General features: G+C 37.1%; 1 protein-coding gene across 7 annotated transcripts in view; it reads right to left on the bottom strand.

Moving 5' to 3' along the window:
• The window catches only part of DZIP3 (DAZ interacting zinc finger protein 3), a 107,950-nt gene that overhangs the window by 30,114 nt on the left and 59,945 nt on the right, over positions 1-17,891 (bottom strand). For 4 of the 7 annotated variants that reach the window (XM_004706463.2, XM_045286171.1, XM_045286169.1 and 1 more), the window contains exons 9-18: positions 17,373-17,492; positions 16,862-16,963; positions 15,469-15,561; positions 13,919-13,971; positions 8,643-8,719; positions 6,023-6,643; positions 4,286-4,318; positions 3,068-3,237; positions 2,361-2,405; positions 543-568 (exon numbers count right to left, since the gene is read on the bottom strand). In XM_004706463.2, the coding sequence (XP_004706520.1) occupies positions 543-568; positions 2,361-2,405; positions 3,068-3,237; positions 4,286-4,318; positions 6,023-6,643; positions 8,643-8,719; positions 13,919-13,971; positions 15,469-15,561; positions 16,862-16,963; positions 17,373-17,492 (1,340 nt within the window). The remainder of the gene's footprint in view (positions 1-542; positions 569-2,360; positions 2,406-3,067; positions 3,238-4,285; positions 4,319-6,022; positions 6,644-8,642; positions 8,720-13,918; positions 13,972-15,468; positions 15,562-16,861; positions 16,964-17,372; positions 17,493-17,891) is intronic. The other 3 variants (XM_045286172.1, XM_045286173.1, XM_045286174.1) reach the window with 3 other exon arrangements.

The following is a 17,891-nucleotide window of genomic DNA, read 5'->3' as shown; positions in this document are numbered from 1 at the left end:
GGTTGGAAAATGCATCTCACGGTGACCTTTTGACGAGACAAAATTTCCATTAAATACTCAAAATTCACTGCCAACACTGGAATTTAAAAACCCTCAGGTTAAATGAAAAACAGACAAGGAAACAAAACAACAAACCAAACCAAACTAAGAACACTACCACCAGCCCTCTCTTGTACTCAGAAAGGCAGTCGTTTGCGACAGGCCATGATCTTTGCCCTTCATGAAGGCTCAGACTCAGGCTATATTCAGGGAATCAGACTCTGACTGCATGTTTTAAAACTGCATATTTGACCATGTTTGTCACTGAATGAAGCCGTTACCTTTAGATGAGCTGCCTTGGAGAAAGACTATGAATCTATTCTTCTAAAGCAAATGATAATTTAACATTTTGACTTTTTCTAAAAGGCAACCACCTATTAAGACGAGGAGCTGTCCTTTCTTTCCTTCAGTGAGCACACTTCCCATAGCAAATCTACACCACAGTGACAAAGCACACTTTGAAATACTATGAAATGTGTATAAATAGTATAACTAGCACTTACACTTGCTCGCCATTCGACTCCTGGTTCTGAAAAAGAGCATAAAATATTAGCAACATGACATCAACTAGGTTAATATAGCACATGATCTGACTACATTTAATTTTAATCTCAAACCAAGAAAGAAATATGTATTTACAGCTATATGTAATATATGTAATATGTACAAGGAGGCTTTAAAAGTTCATTAAAAATTCCATCATCTTTTTTTTCCCATGAGCCCTTTCAAAGACACTTGTGTATGATTGGGTATGCGAAGTCATCACACTGGATGGGTGATCACAAACGACAAGCCACCTTGAGACTATAAACCAATGAGAATTCTAGGACACATACTGTGTCCAGGCAGACCTTGTACATAGGTCACAGGTAGTCTTTCAAACAGAGTAAGGAATTAGTACATGACTTAAAATCAGAAAAGGTATAAATCAGGGTTGCATCTTTTTACAAATTTATACGGTGTGCTGAGCAAATAGTCGTAGAAGCTGGAACACATAAAAAAGAACACAGCATCAGAATTTGAAGAAGGGTTATTATCAACCTGAAATATGCAGATGACATAACCTTGCTTGCCAGAAGTAAAGAGGGATGGAAGCCTTGCTGATGGAAACCAAAGACTGCAGCCTTCAGTGCGGATTGTAACCCAATGTAAAGAAACCAAAATCCCGATAACTGGACCAACAGACGACATCGTGGTAAAGGGAGAAAAGCCTGAAGTTGTTAGGGTTTTCATTTCACGTGGCTCGACAACGAATGCTCACAGAGGCAGTGGCCACGAAATCGAAAGACATATAGTGCTGAGCAAATCTGCCGCAAGAGACCTCAGTGACCTGTTGATGAGCAAAGAGGTCACTTTGAGGATGAAAGTGCCCCTGACCAAGCCATGATGTTGTCAATCACCTCATGTGCATGTGAAACCGGACAAGGAATACGGAACATTTGAATGATGGTGTTGGTGAAGAAAACTGACTCCCATGGACTGCCAGAAAAACAAACAATCTGTCTAGGAGGCAGTCCAGCCAAAATGCTCCTTAGAAGTAAGGATGGTGAGACTTCATGTCACATATTTTGGACATGTGACGTGAGGAGACCAGCCTCTGCCCAGGGGCACTGTGTGTGGTCGAGTGGAGGGTCAGCTAGAACGAGGAAGAGCCTTGGCTGTGCAGTGTTTCCTCCTGTTGTGCAAAGTGACAGAGGAGGACACGGAAAAGGGTGGCTCTAAGTCGACACCCACTCAACGGAATCCAAACACTGGGATTATAATCGAGAATAGCTGCAGGTCCACACGTATGCTAATTAGAAGTCCTCTGTCCCTCCATTCCCTAGACCAATTTTACTTTTTTCTTCACTTTTTTCAGACAGTTATAGCTTTAGAATGACTATTGCTAGGTGAAAAGAGATGGTGCAAAACAAACAACTAACGTATAAAACCATTTCATGCACAGGGACCTTGCTTTCATGCTGCACACACAGAACCAACTTTCTGCATGCTGGAAGAGCTCATGAAGGAAACTCCTGATCACAGCATTCGGCTTTTCAACTTTCACTGTGATTGCGGTAAAAGGTTAAAGAGAAAATTTATTTCCATTCAACACTTTACACAGCTTTTGATTGTGACATTGATAGCTACCCCCAAAATATAGCAACACCCTTTCAACTTCCTCCATAAATTTTTCTATAATATATCCCACAAGCTATTAAGATTTAAAGGCATGTTTGCTACAAATCCATTTGGATTTAAGTTCCAACCATGAACTAATGTTGAAGGTCGATGTTCATCATCAGTTATCCATTGGCTGTACTACGAATACAGTTTCTTACCTTTTTACTCTTAGTCCTTTTCTTTTTCCTTGGTTTACTCCTAACCTGATAGGTAAGAAATAAACAATTTATTAATATGCAATTCAAACTATATAATGGGTTATTTAGAAAAATAAATTTCTTCTAACCAATGAGACATTTATTTATCTCCTAATATGACAGTTCATATTTTCTTTCTGGATCCCATGCACACAATTATTTTCAAGTTAATTATTTTCACTTTGATTTTTTTCCTTTGAACAATTATTGATTTTATATCTATACAAGATATATATATTTTATATATAGGATATACATTTACTTATATATAAGATTTATATATAATATATATTTGTATATAAGATTATAAATTTATATATAAGATTTATATATAATATGTACTTATATATAGATAAGATTTTACATCTATAAGATATATTTATATAAGCTATATATATATATATATCAATGAGTAGGCTACCTATACATAGCTAACAAATTCTCACCTGTACAAAGGAGGAAGAGTAAAAATCATAAATTGCTTAATAAATAGCCCTAGCAAGAAAGATTATGGAAGTAACTTGAAAAAGCCATTCCAATGCAAGTTGTGTGAAAACACTGAGGCAAACATAACCTAAGACTGACTGGGAAGTTTTAGGTACAGCACGTGCGACAAAATCAAGACCTCAATTAAGGTTTCTAAGTCAAAGATTACTGCAAACGTGTACTTCTTGGAGCTCTTTAGTAGATGCGGTTGCAGATTCACTGGGCATTGATGCCACGTCTTTGTTCATTTCTGCTAACTGTACTTCAGGGCTTGAACTCATGTTGATATCATATTCCATGCAAGGCAGACTCAGTTGTCCATCCTCATTTTGTAGCTCTTCTATTTCAACACCTAAATATAAAAGACAAAGCAACTCAAAATTGGGATATAAGCAATTTTGGCTTCTTATCATTACTATAAATATGTTTGTCCACCGACAATACTATCCCAGAAATAAAAATAGAAGACCTCTCTCTTGTTCTGTTCAAGTACTAGATGAACATGAAACCCCAATTTGCCAGTCAGTCTCAGAAACCCTAGCTAGGGCCATGGTCACGGCCACTCTAAGTTAGACCCAGGCTGGTGGCAGTGAGTCTGGCTTGGTCACACTAACCTGGGACCAATCTGTCTGAACCTTACAAGTAACAAAAGAACCTAAGAATCGGAACAGACTTGAAATACGACATGTTTTAGTTTTATGGCATTAACTCTATTAACACAGTAAGTAATAGAACTATAGGACAGAAATCTGAAACAAAAGGGAGAAACGACAAAATGAATTAATTTTCTTTCCTCCCCTCCTTCTTACAACTAAAGGCTGTGAAAGAAAAAGAATCAGCTCCCTATGATCTTGATCTTGACTTCATGCTCCATAATGCTGTCCCAAAGACTCAAGACTCAGAATTCGAGAACCTTGTTGGATTTGGCACTGACGCCAAGACTCAAGACCAACCAAAAAATCCTGTGTTATTTTCTTAAGAGCAATTTTAAAGGTAGAATACGAATTACATTTTTAAAACACATGAGCACAAAAAATGAAAATTTGAAACAAAATAGATCACTACCTGGCCGAGATATATTGATACGGGAGAGAAGCTATGGTAAAATATGAGCAGGTACAACAAGCAGGTAGCTTTTGCCCGGTGACGTGTCCTGTAGGCCCAAAGATTAGAGCACTGCCTTAGTAAACCCTGGGACACATAAACCAGGAGGGCAGGATCTGGCGCATATTGGGCTCAGTTGACCAGTAGTAATTAATCAGATGGTTTTCCAAAATTTAACTGTTGAAATTTATCATATAGTTTATTTCACCAACAAAAATCCCACAAGTGCCTCCCAGGTATCCCCGATATTCCCAGTTAAAAGGTTGTTTTAAAATTTTATTTTTAAATACACTTACAATGACATCCTGTTATTGAATGCAGAGCAATTCCTATGGCACAAAAAGAAAACATTTAGATGTAGATTTGCAAATGCAACCATCATATATCTAACTGAGACTAAAGAAATAAGAAAAATTTATACTGTATAATCATAACATTAAAAATGACAAGCTTCATTCATCAATCCACTTTAGACAGACACAATCTTGACTTTGTAAAATAAAGGTTATGCAGCCATGACTAGAGAATGGAAAATAATAAAAATTTTATGGTTCATAATAGATAATACCTAGAGCATAAGCACTTTAAACCCAACAGCAATTTTTTACTGTTTATAAAGTCTAAGGTCACGAAGTCAACCATCTGAGCCGCTCTGCATCCTGAAGTAGCCTCATTCCCTGCCCCTCCCATTAATATTTATGGAGCACATATATCAGGCATGGTGCTAGGCTCACAAATGAAGTCGTGAAGAATGAAAATATAGCCTTTGCTACCATGAAGATCTAATGGAGAAAATAGGTATCAAATCAGTAGACACACAATTGAAAAGTATAAAAACTAATTTGACAAAAGAAAAACAAAAGATAAAAGTGATGTGCAATTCTGATTCATGGAGGAGCTATAAGGTGCTAACATAGCACAATTAAATGTTCAACTAAAGAACTTCCTTGACCAAGTAATTTCTTCACACCGCTTTTATGGGGTAATACCCAATCAAGAGTCAAATCTTGAGTGAGATGACAGAAATGGCTTGAACTCAATAAGAAAAGGCTGAGAGCCCTTTCCCAAATATTACCTTTATTCTATTAAGTTGTTTTGTTTTTTAAATCTTAACATAGTAAGTGAAAACAACAAAGCACAAAAAAAAAACACCCATAAAACTTCTGATAAGTTCTCTTTCTTTTTATGTTCAAAGAAAGCCATTAAGGGTCTAGGACAAAAGCACAAAGGTACCCCGGAGTTTTAATAAAAGGACTGAGATTGGAGCCAAGATATTATTTCCCAAGAAAAGGTGGACCAGTTCAACAATTACTAAAACCTGGAGAGTTGCATGTTCAGTAACCTCCGTGTAGGCGTCAGTTGCTTATGTGGTAGTGTGAATAATTTAAAAAACCTTCGAAGCAGGAAAAGCCACCTGAAATAGCCTAACAAAGGTTTCAGTGTGCTGGCATTGCTGAACTCCACTTTCCACCAGGAGACAGGAGCAGCTCATCGCAGATGTGGGAGAGGAGGTCTGATGTTACTCCTGTATCAACAGATGATGTCTGGGAACTGTCAAAATCACATTTTCTTTTCTGGAAGCACAACTTCTCAGTCTGGCAAAAGAAACCCTCATGAATGTATTTTATCCATGAAACACTCTCATCTAGCCTCGGTTACACCAAAACTCTCTGTTTCCTGTATTAGGGTGGATATTTCTTTTCTACACCATTGTTTTTGTTGACCTAAGAACTATCCTTCCCTATCTCCTTTACCTGAGAGCCTCTCCAAGTCACTTCTTTTCTTTTTTTTTATGCTCTCTCTCCAAGTCATTTTTTTAAAAATCCTTAAATATACTTTCCAGGAAGCTTTCTCAGATTCCTTTGCGCTGGGGTCTCCCACAGCTTTCTGGACTATCTCTAGCACTACCCTTTCTATTAGCTTCTCAATTAGCCCCTTGTCCTAAGACTGTGAACTCATTGAATCCCTCATCCTTAGCACCTGGTAGGCACTCAGTAAAGGTTTATTGGATTAAGTAAAAAATTATGTTGTACCTTGCTGATAGCAGGATAACATCCTCTGGATGATTTCTGGTACAGGTATACCTAGGTAGATGGACAGCTGATGGTAATCAAGGGAGATATTCTCAATGGGATTCTCTTTCACTTTGTCAATTTCCTCTTGCTTCATCCCAAGACGCAGAAGAATATCTGAAACTTTTTTCCAAATTGAATTGAATTGTGATTCAGTGAGGCCATTCATCAAAATCTCACTAAGGAGGATATCTCTGTACTTGCATAGCCTCAGGATGTCTGCAGACTTAGAGAGATCGGAGGATGGTGGTTCTATATTCCAGCCTTTTTGGGGAGCGGGGAATATACTCAAATGTTTTATGAGAGCTAATAGGAGGTATAAATCAAACTGTCTGGACTTTGGTAGCTTCTTGTTTGGGGGGTAAAGTAGATGCCAGGCTCCACCCAAAGGGTGATTGGTCCAAAGATGGTTGTAGTATGGTTCCAGCACATTTCTGTGTATGAGAAGCTTTTTTTTCAAAAGAGATGGTGGCATAACCTCATCAAATATTTGTCGGACAATGTCAGTACCAGAAATAATAATTATATGAAGCAGATGATAGAAATAATTATAGTCAAGTTTGAAGATAGGCATTTCATCATCTGAAAAGAAATTTTGAAAAGGCAAGACATTATGAATTAATTCTCTCTCTTTTTGAATGTGGTCTCTCTCATTGCATCCTTAGCTCCTGTAGGACAGGGACTATTCTGAAAGAATGAAGTACATTCAACAATGTGTGCTTTGCTACAGTCCGTGCACAATGAAACATTGTCTGGCTAACTGCTAAAACTCCCAACAAAAACAGTATGTTTCCAAGCAAAATTAATCACAAGATCTAATCACCACAGGAGTCGTTCAGTTATCCAAGTTCAAGTCAATGAGCTTTGAAAATCGAATAGCATCAAAATCTTGAAAATTTTAAAGTCTTCCCAAAATGGCAAACACTGGTGTTTAATAGTAATCATACTTTACCTGGATAAGCATTATCCAATAGAACTTTCTGTGATGTTGGAAATATGTTATGTTGACACTATCCACTAGGTATTTAGCAATAGACAAGCTGCTTATCAGACTTTTAAATTTTTACTGATTTTAAAATGTTAACTAAATGCCACACATGCCTACCAAAATTCCAAACTCATTGCCATTAAGTCAATTCAGACTCATAGCAACCCTACAGGAAAAGCAGAACTACCCTATAGGTTTATGAGACTGTAACTCTTTATGTGAGTAGAAAGTCTCATCTTTCTCCCAGTGAGCAGCTGATAGTTTCAAACTGCTGACCTTGAGGTTAGCAGCCCAATGTATAACATCCTAATGACTATATGAGACCATGCAAATCTAATCAAGGAACTAAATTATCTAATGCCTTGTTCCTCTAGTGTGGTTCATGGACTGCCTACAAACAAACCTGCTTCTTAGAAATGCAAAATGTCAGGACTCACCCCAGACTTACTGCACCGGCACCTGGTTTCTAATGAAACCATCAGCTGACTCAAGCACATATTAAAGTTTGAGAAGCAGTGATCTAATGAACTCCATATTCTTACCTCCACACAAAAAGTATATCTATACACATCTATACAGCTATTTCATCAAGAAAAGTAAGAAGGCATAATAGACTAACCTATTTGGTTACTGTTCTGGTTTAATAGTATCTCCACAGGAGGAAAGTAGAATGGAGTAAATTAGAGTGGAGTCAGAACTTGGTATTTGATGATATTTTTAATGAGAAAAATATGTGGTCATCACAAAAAGCAGTTTTATTTTTTATCCTTGACATACACAAAAGAGACATGAAAATGACTTGGCAAGTAAGGAGCTTGCTGGATCAAAGAGTTCCATTCCGCCCAGCAAGAAGAACTCCTCTAAGCTACCCTTCCAGGGGCCAGTCACCCATAGGGTCTCCAAGTGAGGGGCAGCTGGAATGCCCTAGCATACCCCTAAAGAGATTGAAACTGACTAACCTAGTTGTCCCTGAGATCCAAAAGTTCATCCCTGGCAGGTAAGGCTGCACTCCTGCATGCTCTATCAAAAGGAACACAACAAGAGGGGAAGGCAGTAGGGAACCTCTGCTGAAGCCCAAGCTCACTGTGAGCCTCAGCTATGCACTGGACCAAGCATGATTCTCTACAGCAGCGCTTCTCAACCCGGGGATCAAACGACCCTTTCACAGGGGTCGTCTAAGACCATCAGAAAACACATAAATATTTCACAATATATAATTACATATTGTTTTGTGATTAATCACTATCCTTTAATTATGTTCAATTTGTAACAATGAAAATACACCCTGCATATCAGATATTTACATTATGATTCGTAACAGAAGCAAAATTACAGTTATGAACTATCAATGAAAATAATTTTATGGTTGGGGGTCCCCACACATGAAGAACTGTATTAAAGGGTCATGGCGGCATTAGGGTCGCGGCATTAGGAAGGTTAAGAACCACTGCTATATAGGATGCTAACTCGGTGTGTGAGTGAGAACCTGCTGAGATCTCTCTCCCAGAGATCAGTCTGCATCAAATACAGGCATGGTTGTAATGGCAATGTTAACACAGTTTTCATTAGGAGACATAAAAAATAAAATAATACCTTTTGTACTAAAATTTAAACTGATCTTCGGTTGCCTATCAGTCTCACTTCTTTTCAGAGACATGAATTTTTTATAACTGTGAGAGAAAAAAAATTAAGTTAGAGACAATTTAGCTAAAATAAATCAAGATTTGTGGCATCAGTCTGGGTAAATAACAGCATTTTCTTTTCTGTCTCTAAATTATTATTTGAAATAATTCAAAAGTTAAAGGAGTAAACACTGATATACAGAAACTAGCAACAATGAAACCTTATGTTGTTTTTCTCTGCAATTAAGAAGCAAGCATAATTGCTCACTGAGTCTTTGGGTGGCACAAACATTTAAGTGCTCAACTGCAAATGGGTAAGCACTCAACAAATAGCTGGAAGGCTGGCAGTTCAAACCCGCCCAGAAGCACCTCAGAAGAAAGGCTTGATGACCTGCTTGTGAAAGGGCACAGCTTTGAAACCCCTCCCAGACTGGTTGACTCTGCCAACACAAGGGTCACCGTGACTCGGAATTGACCGGACAACTGTGAGATTTCACGTAAGCTCTACGGACGAAAGAAGCCTACGGTGGAGGTGGTGCTTCCTGGAAGGAAGCAGGCATAAGACGGCCTTGGAAAGAAGTCTCAGAAGCAAAACCGCCTGAAAGTATCAGATCTCAGAAAGGAAAGGCGAGAAGTATAGGAACATACACATGCTTGGCTGGGAGAAGTACCCAGCAAAGAATGATGGCAGATTTACAAAACATAATTCTCACACGAGGCTACTTGTGATGCTGACCATCTGGTAGCAGGGAAACTGAAAGAAAGAAACCTGTACATCACAGGCACCAGCAAACCGGAAACCCATTTCACTTTCCTTTCACAGAACGGTCTTGCCGGTAGCTATTCCAAAAGCTAAACTAAAACCCATCTCAGCACAAAGATACAATTAGAAAAAGGTACGGGAAAAGAACAGCACTATTTACTAAATTGACTTCACACCATAAATCAGATATGGTCACAAAGCGGAAGAAAAAACAAACCAATAAACCAAAGCGTGTGGCAGACTTCCAAACAAATCTTCCCACACGGACCGTGCAGATTATACAATAACAACACTGGATTCAGCTCAACCCCACTGCCATTGACTCGATTCTGATGAGACAGACTGAGACAGAGAATGACCCCGTGGGTTTCTGAGTCTAAACCTTTATAGGAGGAAAAAGGCTCATCTTTTTCGAGGTTTTGAACTGCTGGCCCACCATACCATGAGGATTGGTACACCAACACCAGAATATACATTTCAAGAGTTGACAAATCCTCCTTTTGTTGTGGTTCACTGATCTTACCTCCAGCACTGCTATAACATTACCAACCATAAGCTATATTGGAAAAAAAACTTTAAATGCCAACAACTCAATCACTTGGCAGAGAGACTGAGTAAAAGCAACTCTATTATACTGTTCTAGAGAGCATAAATTGGTTTTTAGAAAACACTGTGAAAAGCAGTTTAATAGCTCTAATAAAGCTGAAGGTATGGCATAGAAATTTTATTCCTAGATAAAGATTATGAAAATATTGTAGAAATATGCACCTGCAGATAGGCATAATATTTGTAATGATCCTGCTGCTCTAGCCCAGATTAGAATAACCTATTTATCTTTCAACAACAAATACATTAGTATAGTTAGATAATAAAATTACAACAATAAAATGGAAGAGCTGCAGCTGTATGAAGTAGTAAGAAGATATAAAACATAATGGAGAGTTAAAAGGGCATTAAGAAACAAATATGATTTGACTGGCTTTAAAAAAAAGGAACAAATGTATACATGTATATAAAGCTTGACACAGGAAAATTCAAGTAACTACTATCCCAACATCATGGATGTTAATATAATTGAACTCTGGGTCCAAAATCTTTCTCTTGTGGTGGTCCAAGAATTAGCAATCTAAAACCAGCACACATTTGCCATTTCCATGTTCTCTTTGCTGTGTGTGACATGTATTAATTCTGTAGGTATAGTTCTGCCTTAGTGAATAAACGTTATTGAGACGTTTTGCCTTGTGTCTAACCCCCATTGTTTTCTTATGCAGGATTGATTCAGTCAATGAAGTTTCAACTTGTGTAAGTGAACATTCCAAGTATCTTAGTCTAATAAGCCTTCCTGTACATGTACAAATTCCTTTTCAGACTAGTATTTTAAATTCTATGCCATTATCTAGATTAAGGATATTATTAATAGAATTATCAAATGTCTCCCTATGCTACTCATATTATTTTTCAAGAACCTGATAATGCTGCCAGGGACGTATAAAAACAGAAATATAAGTGGATTTTGAGCTTGCACTTAGTCAAAAGCCCTGATTTTTCTGTCCTATTTTATTGATTTTTGTTTTTCTTCTGATTATATGATTTTCTTTTTATGAAATCTTGGAGATGTAAATCTATAAAGGGAGCAACTAGATCAATGGCTCCTTGGGGTTACGACAGAGGAGATTCAGAGGACAAGAGATGCTAATGTCACTGGATGTTCTGACAAAGAAAATGTTAGAAAACTGGCTGTAGCACTAACATTACACAACTCTTTGTGATGTATTTACATCATGTATTTATATTATAATAAAATATTTAAAAAACAAGAAAAGATTCTATTTCTAAGAATTATATTCACAATATAATACAACATTTATAAAATAAGTATAAGTATAATGCAGAACAACAACACAAACAATGAGAAGTAAACCCAAAACCTCAAATATTAGGTTGAAAATAGACTTGGGTAAGTTGAAAGTATACATTGTAATTCCTAGAGAAATTATCAAAAAGGGGGGGGGGCACAAAAATATTAAGCTAATGCCATTACACTAATTCCAACAAAATCCAGAATCATTAAAAAAATTAAGACAAAAGAAAAAAAATATTTTAAATGAATTATAAATTTTAAAAAATAACAAACAGGAAAGTTGAAAGCTAACAGAATAATGGTAAATTTAAATCCAACCATATTTACATCCTGTGGAATAATTCTAGTCTGTCACATGGGGTCGCTCAAGGTTAAAATCCGCCTGACGACACCAAACATCAGCAGCAACGAGGGAGAGAAGTCTGCGCAGGGAGAGGGCCACAGAGCAACATGCTTCTGGATGCTGGCAAAATTCTACATCTTTACCTGGATGTTTACTGTACAATTGTGTGTTAAAGTCTGTGTTTATATTGTGTGCGCTCTTTAAATGTTTATTTTAATAATGACAAAATGATCAATTTATCATGCATTCCTAACATCTCCTGATAGAACTCTTCTATTTTTTCATAATAAGACCCTCCTTGAGAACTGATACATACTGTAACTATAAAACTTGGGCAAATTACAAAATGCACAAAGTCTTCAAAGGCACTGGGGAATGAAGAAAAGCAGACTGACTGGCGGCGAGTATGAGCTCAGGGAGAAGAAAGGAGCTCTAAGAAGTAATTGCATCTCTTGTAGCCTTCAAACCCAAACTCATGTAAGACAGAATATAACTGTACCTGGGCTTCTTTGCAAGAGTAGGAAGCTTCCTCTTTCTCCCACTGAGCAGCTGATGATTTCAATTGCTGACCTTGGGGTTAATTAATGGCCAAACACATAACTATGTCGCTACCAGGGCTATCAACGCTAGTGAGGGAGAAAATCTAAGGTCTCACTGACACATGGCATCAGAAAATTGAAGCCAGGGAACAACTGTTGAAGAAAGTGAAGGAATCCTTTGCTTTTAGCTGAGCTGCTTTGAGTCTGTGCACTGGTTAGTCAGAGACACAGCTATAAACTACAAATAAGATAAAGTTCTTGTCTGCATGATGGTTATAGCCAAATAGAGAAGACAGACAAGGAAGTAGAATACATTTTTATTAAATGTTTTCATAGGAGATATAGAGGGAATACTGTATAGGACCATCAAATCTAATCTAAGTGAGGCCTGCTGGAGGCTTGAACAAGGCCTGAAGGCAAAACTCAAGAAACAGAAAGCAATAAAGTGTAGTTGTACATGCAAGTAAAAGACTTATTCAAGAAATGACATTAATAAATTCAACAGAGGACAAGATTGCTAAACGAAATTCTAACTTAAATTGTAAGAGCAACCCGAAGTCTCTGAAAGATGTCCAAACAGAAAAGTGATACACTTTGTGTTTAAATATTTGAAGAGACTTTTTTTTAGCAGCTTTAGATTTACAGAAAAATTATGCCACTAATACAGAGTTCTCATATACCTCCCACTGACCAATACATTAGGAGAAATTTTTATACTGAAACTTCTCACTTCAATAGTAGCAATCTACCTCAGTGAATTTCTAGTATATAATTTATTTTTGTCTGTAGCCTAAAGTTTTCTCATTTAAGAATATGGAAATCCTAATTGTAAGGCCTGAATGAGGTTTTCTGTTGGTTTGGTTTGCAATTTGAGTTTTTGTTGTTGTTGTCACTTCTAAATGAGCTTTGAAAGTTGGAGAAAATATATCTGTTGGAAGCAGAAAATGGGAAGAGCGTGTATGCAGATGAATCCTCTTATTCTCATAGATTAAGAAGCCTGGTGGGCTGGGTTTCTGGGGTAGAGGGAGGCCTTCATCCTTGTGATTTGGAGGTGAGTTCCAATCACATTCTCATAATTAATGTTTATCCCCACTACATCCTCTCATAATAATGCTACTGTCAGGTTACCTCTTCTTACAAGCACATGGCTGATAGCCCCTCACCTGCCCAGGGCAATGGTGTTAGGTTACTCCAACTATTTACTCAGGGACTTTTAGGGTTATGGTACAATCCACTTTATTATGTTTGTGGTTACCTGTAGTTAGGGGGGCTTGCACGCCCCTTAGAGTTATTATAAGCCTTGGTTGCAAATATACTCCCTCTCTCTCTGCGTGGACCTAGTCCCTGAAGTCATGACTGCTACGGTGAGCACTTGCATGCTTTTTCTTGTCTCTTTAATTTTACCCCTCAATTACACACCCACCCCTTGGATCCATTCGATTGTGGGGGCTGGTACCCCACAATATCATAATATTTCATTTAAATAACTTTCAGAATGTTCTTTATTTTCAAGTAAGGATCGTTTTCCCTCTTAAGGTAAAAGTATTCATATAATTTCTCTGTCCCTGCATTAGAATCTAATCCAACCACAGTGGCCTGAAAAATGGTTAACTAAATACAATTTTCCATATTCCCAATACCTTCCTTTAAGATTATTAGAGCTTCAACAAATGGCAGAAACAGACAAAAAGAAACAGCTGAAAAATAAATACTTGTTCAGATAAAAATATGTTAAGCTTACCTCGCTCCTAAATTTTCAATGGTTACATATTCATCCTTTCTCACAACTTCAAACTGCAAGTGATGGGGGAGAAAAGTCTTAATGTAGGTCAGTTTTCAAGATTCTGTGTTGTTACTGCCTAACCTTAAACCTCTGAACAAATGATGGTGAAATGATGCCATAGTGAATACAGAGCAAAGAGCAGAATAGGGTGCACACTAGAAAAATCCTGATCAAACACCCACCGTAAAAATCAGTTTTAGCGAACCTCTATTTTTATAAAAATAATGCATGCATTATATATTTTTAGAAACTATGTTATTCCTCTGGTTCCTTGGTTTCCTATGCATACTCTGTAAATTATGTATGCTCACATTATTTACACGGATGCAAAAACATGATATAAGACTTAAATGTCAAACCTGAAATACAACTATGGTACACCTAAAAGTACAGAAATAGGTCAGATGCATTTCTACTCATACTTTCACTCTATGTATAGACTGACAATTCAATCAGATAGCTCATCAAAAAATAAAATGGTTACTATTTGGTTACATTTTAAGTACCAGCTACTATATGTGTTTGTTTCATTTAAAGCTCAATCTTGTATATTTCATTTCAAGATTAACGAGTTGCACGGAATGATGCTTAAAGACTAAAGGATTTTCAGAAAGTACAGGGACAGTGAATTATTTAACGTGGCTCTGCTAGCCAAAGTCTCTAACTTCCACCAAACAAGCTTTCCCTTCATGGGTTTGGTACGAAGGTGGGAGAAGATACTAACAGGATCCACCTGTGCGTAACTGTGAGCACGGTGCCCTGGAGTGGCAGTCCGCTGGGTATAAAATTAGCCCTCTCAGAAGCGGGAGGAAGGATCTCACTATCAGTAAGAGCCAGGAGTGCAACACATCCTGTGGACCTAAGATACCTGGGCAGTCAGTGAGCCTCCGAGATCCAGGTGACAGCGGTCCTATCAGAGGAACAGTAGCAGAACTGGGAACCCCCGCATGGAATGGCATGATGGGCTTCTCAACTCTCAGAGCAAGTTAAGATGATTGCCTTTGTGCAAGAGGTTGACTTGCAGAGTGGGGTGTCTTTGGGCACTTAACTGGGGTAGCTGGACTTGCTGACCCACCAAAGCAGAGCTAATTACCTTCAGGTCGAGGATTGGAGCAGAGTGGCATGTCCTCTGGGCACTCATTAGTAGACCAGTTCTGGTAAGCAACTATGTACCCTGAGCATTTCTCACTGGTATGACAACTTGTTAACATCCTTAATAAACCCTTTACTCAGAAATTGTGTCTCTAGTTTCTGTTTAGCCAGAGACTCTCCCACTTGCTGTACCTCTGCTTCTCTTCTCTCTCCCTCTCTCTGTCTCTATTTTTAAATCTTTATTATTCTTAAAGACCACCTAAATATGACTTTAGATAAACCAAACAATAAAAAAGCTAGAGTTGGGTCACCATCACAGAAAATGGGACGAGAATCCTGTATTATAACTCACAAATCTGTATCAGTAAAATTTGCATTAGAGTGAAAGAAAGTAAGAAAAATAAAAAGATACTCACCAAAATTTTAACAATCCCAGGTATATCACATTCTAGCATTCTTACAATATCACCAGCACATTCTTCCTTCAAGCATTTTTTCCCACTAAAATTCTAAGATCATAAGTAGAAAACATAGAGCAATAGATGAATCATGATGTACAAATCTGATTACATTTCAACAAATAATTAGAAGCAAGTTAGTAGCTGAAAACTGACAGGCGTGATTAAGCATTTGAGAGCTGCTCAAAGACAGTGCATCTCATCCATCAACCGATTTCTTATAAAAGGGACGGTTCCATTGTTCTACCTTGTCATGTCTACTTCAAAATCTTCAAGGTACCCTACCGCAGCCTACACTGGACTCACTGCCCCCAGGAAACGTGGCTGCACATAAAATGTAATCAAGTGAGCACAAAATGGAATACTAAGTTTCTCCAAGAGACAACGAGAATTTCTAAGGAGCGAAGAGTAAAAAATGTTTTGTCTTTATGCTGACTGTGACCTTGGCATTTCCCTGTCGAAATGAATTGAATTTATTTTACTTCTTTTTCTGAAATTGCTCAATAAGAAATACATGCCCTTACAATTAAAAGTATTTACAGAATGCTTAACACAGTGAACAACAATGTCTTATATAATAATCTTTACAGTTTACAATGTGAGTTCACCTAGTTTATCTGTTAATCCTTCCAACAGCGCTATGAAGTATGTACTAATATTCTAACTTTATAGTTATAAACAATGAGTCCCATAGAAATTATCAGTCTCATTCAAAAAAATTAAGAGGTGAGGGGCTTTCGTGAGAAATGGCTCAAATTGGGCTTGAACTCAGATCCCCCAACTTCAAATCCAATGCTCATTCTAGTATCCTACAATTGCTTTACAATGTAACACCATACAATCAAACAATATAGACCCAATTTAATGTCACTAAAGAGTAATTGATATAATTACTGAATTTATTTATTGCATAAATAATAAGAATGCCAAATATATTTTAAGTACAATAAAATATATTGTTATTTCTAAAATTAAACTGTCTTAAAATATATACAGTATAACTATCCTTTTTGTGTGTTAACTGAGCAAATCTAATCTTTGATTTTATGTCCTTCATATGACTATGGGTAACAATATTGCTATTTGGAAAGGAACAAACCCATGGAAGTCATTGAACAAAGCAACTAATAAAATATCCTCTAGAAAGGGTTGTTTAATAAATGGTGCTGAAAAATGAGGGTATGGAACGAAATACACTAGCAATGAGGATAAGGAGGAAAGGAACAAGCGATAGTGGAAGAGGGCGGGATATATATAATCAGGGGAAAAATGAAACCTGGAAGAGAGATGGGGCCAAAAGAGAGGGAAAAGTTCAGTTGTAAAATTTAAGAAGAAAAAGCAAATACAATACCTGATCATTTTCACCTGGATATTTTAAATTTCTGAACCGTTTCCAACAAATTTTATGAAAATAAATACAGCAACTTTTACTGCACATTAATTGTACAAATCCCTGAAAAATAAAAGCAAACTGTTGAGCTATAAATAGGAGTTCATGTAACTGTAGAAAAAACAACCAAAAGTCACTTTTTAAACTTCTTTTCCTAGATACCATTAAAAATGGCACATGCCATGAAAAACCTATGCAATTCACTAGTAAGTTAACTTTACCTTTTAAGTCAGAAAACTTAGTTCAAAAAGGCAGTAACTTGAGAAAGTCGATATATTTTCTGTATGCTTTTACAACAAAATCTCAAAAAGCCTGTATTTTTAGTCCAGTCTTTGCCTGCATCAGTACTGCATTTAAATTACATAGTCTGTTGAAACAGTATTTTTAAGAACGGCACTATAATATGTTTTACCTGAATTTACTTTTATAATTATGTTTTTAAAAATACTCAGTTAATTGTTAACTATCATACCTTGTAAGTTGTGTTCTGTAAAATGTCAGCTTCACAAGATCTCTCACAATCTAGATAGCTGCAAATAGCCTGCCTCGTGATATTACTTTCAGAAGTCTTGATAAAATTATTAAGAAGATCCTACGTGCAAACAATGGAGAGAATTCTCGTGAATTAACAAAAACAAGTTAAGACCACAATATTTCTAATACTTTATCTTAGGAAATATGTCCAAATCATGTCCACTTTTCAAGGTCTTATCTAGACATAGTCTGTAACTTCAACTCACAACTGAGTGGGACCATGCAGAATGGATATACGTCCTCTTTACCTGACAGACCTAGGTAAGGCAGACTGCGGAGATACTGTGAGTTGACAGGATTATGAGTCAGTTGTGAGTGACTGTTAACAGGGTTAATTGTGATCGCAAAAACTTAGAACTCTAAGGTGGGGATTAGTCAATTTTGCCATCCTGCTGGGTACAAAAGGAGCCATCTCAAAAGCAGGAAGGGAGATTTCACTACCATCAAAAAGAAGACC

The sequence above is a fragment of the Echinops telfairi genome, unplaced genomic scaffold, assembly GCF_000313985.2.
Source record: "Echinops telfairi isolate 266 unplaced genomic scaffold, ASM31398v2 ScPeMD7_6;HRSCAF=24_0, whole genome shotgun sequence".
Lineage (NCBI taxonomy): Eukaryota > Metazoa > Chordata > Mammalia > Afrosoricida > Tenrecidae > Echinops > Echinops telfairi.
The sequence above is the reverse complement of the archived record's forward strand: the minus strand, read 5'-3'. Positions and strand labels throughout refer to the sequence as shown.